Source organism: Oncorhynchus clarkii, unplaced genomic scaffold (assembly GCF_045791955.1).
Source record: "Oncorhynchus clarkii lewisi isolate Uvic-CL-2024 unplaced genomic scaffold, UVic_Ocla_1.0 unplaced_contig_5132_pilon_pilon, whole genome shotgun sequence".
Lineage (NCBI taxonomy): Eukaryota > Metazoa > Chordata > Actinopteri > Salmoniformes > Salmonidae > Oncorhynchus > Oncorhynchus clarkii.
This window is the reverse complement of record NW_027258855.1, coordinates 42,774-51,072: the sequence shown is the minus strand read 5'-3', so window position 1 is coordinate 51,072 and position 8,299 is coordinate 42,774. Positions and strand designations below refer to the sequence as shown.

Genomic DNA, 8,299 nt, shown 5'->3' with positions numbered 1-8,299 from the left:
GTACTTACAGGAAGTGAGACCTCGTAGACATAGCCAAAGTAAGGAGGTTGTGTTTTACTTACAGGAAGTGAGACCTCGTAGACGTAGCCAAAGTAAGGAGGTTGTGTTGTACTTACAGGAAGTGAGACCTCGTAGACATAGCCAAAGTAAGGAGGTTGTGTTGTACTTACAGGAAGTGAGACCTCGTAGACGTAGCCAAAGTAAGGAGGTTGTGTTGTACTTACAGGAAGTGAGACCTCGTAGACGTAGCCAAAGTAAGGAGGTTGTGTTGTACTTACAGGAACTGAGACCTCGTAGATGTGGCCAAAGTAAGAAGGTTGTGTTGTACTTACAGGAAGTGAGACCTCGTAGACGTAGCCAAAGTAAGGAGTTCCAACGAAGGCTGGAGGAGTGTCTTGGGCGTCGAGGACGTTGATGGTTATGGTGGCTGTAGATGTCAACACCTGATGCTTCCCTTTGTACTGCCCACCCCCATCCTGGTGGATACAACAGAAGGTTAGACATTGGACGACGACACATGTGCTGACTGATTATTTAGCGCTAAACACCATTGCGAAGCAACAGTACTGTTTGCATAAGTTAAACAAGGCGGCAGGTAGCCTAGTGGTTAGAGCGTTGGACCAGTAACCGAAAGGTTGCTGGATCGAATCACTGAGCTGACAAGGTAAAAATCTGTCGTTCTGCCCCTGAACAAAGCAGTTAACCCACTGTTCCCCAGTAGGCTGTCATTGAAAATAAGAATTTGTTCTTAACTGACTTGCCTAATTAAATACCCAAAAAATTTAAATACTCTGTGTGGAAGGATGTAACACTGTTTGCTTAGTGAGGAGTACCACCTCCTCCATCGCCCTAAGGAAAAAGGCCTTCTTCAATTGCGAAAGGAGCGACACTTCAGGCTGAGAACTCAGTGTCACACATCTCCATCTGCTAGATATGTGAATTTCAACAGCTTTCTATTTGTGTGTGAACTTCAGAATCTGGCTCCCATGAAAATACACTCAACGTACAGTAAAGGGCCTAAACAACATGCTCCTTCACACGAGACAATTAGTCAATCAACTGCCATGGTGTGGGATCAAGGGCCGAGCCGTAGTGTGGCCTTAAATAATCTGGGCAGACCCTCCCCGAGAGCTTAGAGGATCCAAGGATGGAGGAGAGGAGCTGATCCTCCCCCTGAGGCTTAAAGACAGAGGGACCCCCAGCCCACAGGGATCAGAGAAGAGGATAGAGACAGAAGAAAAGCTTCCCTCTCCCAGGGCTTAGAGAAGAGGATAGAGACAGAAGAAAAGCTTCCCTCCCCAGGGTGTAGAGAACAGAAATAGAAGAAAAGCTTCCCTCCCCCAGGACTCAGAGAACAGAAATAGAAGAAAAGCTTCCCTCCCCCAGGACTCAGAGAACAGAAATAGAAGAAAAGCTTCCTTCCCCCAGGACTCAGAGAACAGAAATAGAAGAAAAGCTTCCCTCCCCCAGGACTCAGAGAACAGAAATAGATAGAGACAGAAGAAAAGCTTCCCTCTCCCAGGGCTTAGAGAAGAGGATAGAGACAGAAGAAAAGCTTCCCTCTCCCAGGGCTTAGAGAAGAGGATAGAGACAGAAGAAAAGCTTCCCTCCCCAGGGCTTAGAGAACAGAAATAGAAGAAAAGCTTCCTTCCCCCAGGACTCAGAGAACAGAAATAGAAGGAAAGCTTCCCTCCCCCAGGACTCAGAGAACAGAAATAGAAGAAAAGCTTCCCTCCCCCAGGACTCAGAGAACAGAAATAGAAGAAAAGCTTCCCTCCCCCAGGACTCAGAGAACAGAAATAGAAGAAAAGCTTCCTTCCCCCAGGACTCAGAGAACAGAAATAGAAGAAAAGCTTCCTTCCCCCAGGACTCAGAGAACAGAAATAGAAGAAAAGCTTCCCTCCCCCAGGACTCAGAGAACAGAAATAGAAGAAAAGCTTCCCTCCCCCAGGACTCAGAGGAGAGGATAGAGACAGAAGAAAAGCTTCCCTCCCCCAGGACTCAGAGAACAGAAATAGAAGAAAAGCTTCCCTCCCCCAGGACTCAGAGAACAGAAATAGAAGAAAAGCTTCCCTCCCCCAGGACTCAGAGAACAGAAATAGAAGAAAAGCTTCCCTCCCCCAGGACTCAGAGAACAGAAATAGAAGAAAAGCTTCCTTCCCCCAGGGCTTAGAGAACAGAAATAGAAGAAAAGCTTCCCTCCCCCAGGACTCAGAGAACAGAAATAGAAGAAAAGCTTCCCTCCCCCAGGACTCAGAGAACAGAAATAGAAGGAAAGCTTCCCTCCCCCAGGACTCAGAGAACAGAAATAGAAGAAAAGCTTCCTTCCCCCAGGGCTTAGAGAACAGAAATAGAAGAAAAGCTTCCCTCCCCCAGGACTCAGAGAACAGAAATAGAAGGAAAGCTTCCTTCCCCCAGGACTCAGAGGAGAGGATAGATTGGGATGACACATTGTTGTTTGGGGTTTTAGGCTGGGTATCTGTAAAGAACTTTGTGACAACTGCTGTATAAAAAAAAGGGGCTTCATAAAAATACAAAAAATTACAAAAATAATTGATTGACACATAGCTAGTGGCCATCTAACCTTGGCAACCACCGTCACAAAGTGTAACGTTGTCGTCTCAAAGTCGAGCGTCTCGCCTGGTTTGATCCGCAGGACCCCACTGTGGCCGTCGATGGTGAACTTGGTAGTAGGAGTTCCCTGTGAACAGACACAGGACCATCAGTGAACCCTTCGTTGTGATGATGTACGCTGAGATCTAGGACAGATCTAACTAAGCACTTGATATTCAATTAAGATTTTAGTTTCAATGACATTTCAAATACACTTGAAGTACAACCAAGACCACATCACACATCAAATCCAGGCCTAAAGAGGGATAAAACGTTACATTTCAGCCTTTCAACCATTTTCTACTGTTGTTCTTTCAGATATCTAAAATCATCAGGATGGTTTTAGACTCCAGAATCTGCTTTGTGAATCTCCCAGTCGACATATGAACGGTGCCAACGGCTGTTTGCTTGCTGATGGCCAAAAGCAGCCCTAAGCTCCGGCTAAGCCCTCGACACCTTGCTGAAATGTAATTGAAATGTAATCCACTAAAGTAACACCATTTCCTGCCTCCACTCCAGTGTAAAAAAAATGAATGGTTTTCTCTCCGAGGATGGTTCACTTCCTGTGTTGATCATCTACAGTATGACAGTGGATCCTCCGTATAGACTGTATAACATTAGAACCCTCTGGCAGACCAGGACTGTGTTCATTATGACACGGGGTGGCAGGGTAGCCTAGTGGTTAGAGCGTTGGACTAGTAACCGAAAGGTTGCAAGTTCAAACCCCCAAGCTGACATGGTACAAATCTGTTGTTCTGCCCCTGAACAGGCAGCTAACCCACTAGGTCCTCATTGAAAATAAGAATTTGTTCTTAACTGACTTACCTGGTTAAATAAAGGTCAAACACGTAGCAACAAAAATAAAAACTAAATTTGAGGGTTCATATAGTCCCTTCCTGTTTCAGACCATTTTCTTCTTCTTTAGTGATTAATGGACGTTGTTCACCTGTAAGTAGTAGGTGACACTGCCTCCAGAGCCCATGTCCTTATCCACCGCTTGCACTCTGTAAATGCTGCTTCCAGCTGGAGTGTCCTGCAGATGACACAGACATGGATGGCATTTGACATTAAACATAATGTGTACTAGATAAGTGCCTGTGCACTTACTTATCTAGTACATATCTGCTAGACGTTAATAACGGTGTATATCTGCTAGACTTTAATAGCGGTGTATATCTGCTAGACTTTAATAACGGTGTATATCTGCTAGACTTTAATAACGGTGTATATCTGCTAGACTTTAATAACGGTGTATATCTGCTAGACTTTAATAACGGTGTCATTACTTGCCAGCATGTCAGACAGGCCCCTGGGGTAGTGACGCCCTATTATGTCTAAAAACATGATACCAATATTGACATCTCTGTCATTATCACTTAATATTATCTCTAAAGACATGATACCAATATTGACATCTCTGTCATTATCACTTAACATTATCTCTAAAGACATGATACCAATATTGACATCTCTGCCGTTATCACTTAACATTATCTCTAAAGACATGATACCAATATTGACATCTCTGTCATTATCACTTAACATTATCTCTAAAGACATGATACCAATATTGACATCTCTGTCGTTATCACTTAACATTATCTCTAAAGACATGATACCAATATTGACATCTCTGTCGTTATCACTTAACATTATCTCTAAAGACATGATACCAATATTGACATCTCTGTCATTATCACTTAACATTATCTCTAAAGACATGATACCAATATTGACATCTCTGTCGTTATCACTTAACATTATCTCTAAAGACATGATACCAATATTGACATCTCTGTCGTTATCACTTAACATTATCTCTAAAGACATGATACCAATATTGACATCTCTGCCATTATCACTTAACATTATCTCTAAAGACATGATACCAATATTGACATCTCTGTCGTTATCACTTAACATTATCTCTAAAGACCTTTTAAACCAAAGACAGAGCTGTCTGTATGGCGATGAGGGTTTAACACTGACCTCTGGGACGTCTATGGCGAAAGGCAGGTTCTGGAACTCTGGTTCTTCATCATTGGCATCGGTGACAAACACCCGTATCGTCTCGACAACCTAAAGGAAGGAACAAACAGATGACATCACAACAGCCCGGCTGAGAAGCCATGTATGATTATTTGGTATGTGTATAGGCCTATACATTTGAAGCGACGAATGTTGTTGTCAAAGCTCAGCTCACCTTATTCCGGCCATCTGTTATGCTAACGAGAGCTGAGATTTCACCTTGTTTCTGACAAAACAAAGAACATGTTGTTAACAGCACTCTAAATAGCACATCCGGTACTAGGGGGTAATGATAGTCTCTGGCGACAGACGGCAGACTTGGTTCTGGGTTGCTGAGATTACCAGAGATATAGTTTTCTCAAAGCTCCCTGCATTACACTCACCTCTCTGTCTAGTTCCTGAATGAGAGTTATGTTTCCTGATTTGGGGTCCACTCTCAGGTATTCTCTGGTGCCCTTCTCAAAGGTCAGGCCAAACCACACGGCATCCCCCTCTGGGTCAGTGCCATTTAGGATATATACCTGTGTTCCTGTAAGGTTAGAGACAGAGATAGCACCTGCTTATGAATCTGTTATGAATGCATTATGAATGCGTTATGAATGCTTATGAATGTGTTATGAATGCTTATGAATGTGTTATGAATGCTTATGAATGTGTTATGAATGCGTATGTATGCATTATGAATGCTTATGAATGTGTTATGAATGTGTTATGAATGCTTATGTATGCATTATGAATGCTTATGAATGTGTTATGAATGTGTTATGAATGCTTATGAATGTGTGGTGAATGCTTATGAATCTGTTATGAATGCTTATGAATGCTCATGTATGAGTTACGAATGCTTATGAATGTGTGATGAAGTCTTTATGTAGCTACTCTTCAAATACTAAAGTGTTACCGAATTTGGTAATAACATTACCTATCAAATACATGAAAGGTAACCCATCTCTACCTCCAGTTGTACAGGAGAGCATATCCTACAGCACCATTAACCTGACCTAGACATAGTTGTTTAGGAATAGGAATTCTGAGGTGTAACCTTTCCCAAAAACCCAGGTTTTCCAGAATACCAGGAACAAGCAGGAAATCTGGGTATTCCTCCAAGTGGGATTTCTGGAAAACCTGGAAATGTTGCATTCCGTAGTATTGTCTGATTGTTTTTCCTATTGTTGACAGCCACCCATGCCTCGTTATTATTTTCCCTGGCTAAGCTTGTTAGCGCGCGTCACCGTCCTCTGCAGGGCATTATGGTGATAAATCTAAGGCTCAATGCTGCTCAAGTGATCACTGATCAGTCCATCACAAGCAGACCTGGGTTCAAATACTATTTGAAATCTTTCAAATATTTTTTTGTGTTTGCTCTCGCCTGCATGGAGTGCAGGGTTTGCAGTTTTGGGACTATTCTGTTGGTCAACGAAGCTAGGCAAGCTCAACGAAGCACACATCATCTCCTTGAAATTATTACAAATAGTATTTGAAGCCAGGTCTGATCCTTAACTACTGTATAACACTGTTCTTGAAACACAAAATCCATCACACTGTGATTTTCTTTTAATTTAGTCACATTATACATGCTATTTGTAAACCACATGACATACTGTATATTATCAATTCACAACTTCACTGACTCAATTGAATAATTATATTAAATAATCATCTCATTTACTTAATTGTTCACAACACTTACCGACTGGTGTGTCTTCTGAGATACTGAAGAGAGCCATATTCCCATCGGTGCTGCTCGGTCCTTTGTCGTAGAAATAGGGAGCATAGTCTGACGTTTGCCCTGGTGGAGAAAAACAAATGAATCCAAATGTGTCACTTATAACAAAACAGCACTATCAAGCGTATTCACAATCGCAAAAAAAAAGTTAGATGACAATCTATGGATGACGAGTAAACTTTTATACAGTACAGAAATTATAACACATGCTGTCATAATCAATTCAATACGTCTGACACCTGTTTATCTGAATATTCCATTTGAATTATTGTACTCACTTCCTGAAACGGCAGGAAAGCAGAGAGAAACAAGACAGTTCAAAGTCAAAAGAGGTATTGAAGAAAATGGTATTATCTGACAGAAGGTAAAGAAAACCCAGTGAACTCCCAATATCAAGACAAAGACCAGGACAGAGAAAATAAAAACCTACCCAACGAGGGAGGAAGAGTAACCAAGAAGACTAAGAGAAAAATAAACCCTCTTTTTTTCTTTTGGTTCTTCATCCTGATGGAGGAGGCAGAAGACGGTTTGTCAGGATCATACAGGGTGGAGGTAGAGACCAGGAAGAGGGGAGACCGGCTGAGAGGCTGAGTGAAACGGAGTCAGTGTCCTTCTGGAGGTGTCTACAATATGCCAGGCATCTCGCAAGACGGCTCAGCTCTGTGTAAGAAGCTGGAGCAGTTTCTCAGAGCAGCCTGGTCTCATAGGCTAGACGTAACATAGTAAATTGTAAATCCAGGAAACTCAAATTAGTATGATATGTTATGTTTGGTATGGTTGCATAAGACAGGAGGTTAATTAAGGCAAAAATGAAAGTAGGTTGGTTGGTCGGGGTGAATGGGTGGGCGTATAACGTGAACGTCCAGCATGCCAACGGTAGTGTTTTCAAAAATCATCACGGACAACTTTAGCATTTAAGCTAATTAGCAACTTTGCAATGAGTTACTACTTTTCAACTACTTTGCAAATACTTAACACTTCCCTTAACCGTAACCTTAACCCTAAGCTAAAGTTAGCCACCTAGGGAACATTAGTGGCATAATATTGGAATATCGTACCTTATCATACGTTTAGCAAATTCGGCACATATTGTACGAATTGCAGTTAGTAATATATCATATGCGTTGTAATTTGTAACATATCATAAGAGATGGACATCCACAAATGAATACACCCCATACGAAACTTAACATACAGAACATTCGGAAAGTATTCAGACCCCTTGACTTGTTCCACATTATGTTATGTTACAGCTGTATTCTAAAATGGATTCAATTGTTTTTTTCCCTTATCAATCTACACACAATAATGACATCACAATACCCCGTAATGACATCACAATACCCCGTAATGACATCACAATACCCCGTAATGACATCACAATACCCCGTAATGACAAAGCAAAGCAAAAATACATAAATATCACATTTACATAAGTATTCAGACCATTTACTCAGTACTTTGTTGAAGAACCTTTTGTAGCAATTACAGACTCGAGTCTCCTTGGGTATGAAGCTACAAGCTTGGCACAACTGTATTTGTGGAGTTTCTCTCAATCTTCTCTGCAGACCCTCTCAAGCTCTGTCAGGTTGGATGGGGAGCGTCACTGCACAGCTATTTTCATCTCTCTCCAGAGATGTTTGATCGGGTTCAAGTCTGGGCTCTGGCTGGGCCCCTCAAGGACATTCAGAGACTTGTCCTGAAGCCACTCCTACATTGTCTTGGCTGTATGCTTAATGTCGTTGTCTTGTTAGAAGGTGAACCTTCACCCCAGTCTGAGGTCCTGAGTGCTCTGGAGAAGGTTTTTAATCAAGGATACCTCTGTACTTTTCTCCATTCATCTTTCCATCCATCCTGACTAGTCTCCCAGTCCCTGCCGCTGAAAAACATCCCCACAGCATGATGCTGCAACAACCATACTTCATCGTAGGG

At 42.1% G+C, this 8,299-nt stretch overlaps 1 protein-coding gene across 1 annotated transcript; it reads right to left on the bottom strand.

Annotated features, from left to right (window-relative positions):
* Nucleotides 1-8: 8 nt before the first annotated feature.
* LOC139398815 (cadherin-related family member 1a-like) lies at nt 9-6,687 on the bottom strand (the record flags this gene model as incomplete). The annotated part of the gene is made up of 8 exons (XM_071144594.1): nt 6,646-6,687; nt 6,332-6,430; nt 5,025-5,170; nt 4,817-4,867; nt 4,603-4,692; nt 3,560-3,646; nt 2,585-2,701; nt 9-476 (listed from the first exon to the last, which is right to left on the bottom strand). Coding segments are annotated over exons 2-8 (996 nt in total), but the record flags the coding sequence as incomplete, so codon positions are not given.
* Between the last annotated feature and the right edge of the window lie 1,612 nt (nt 6,688-8,299).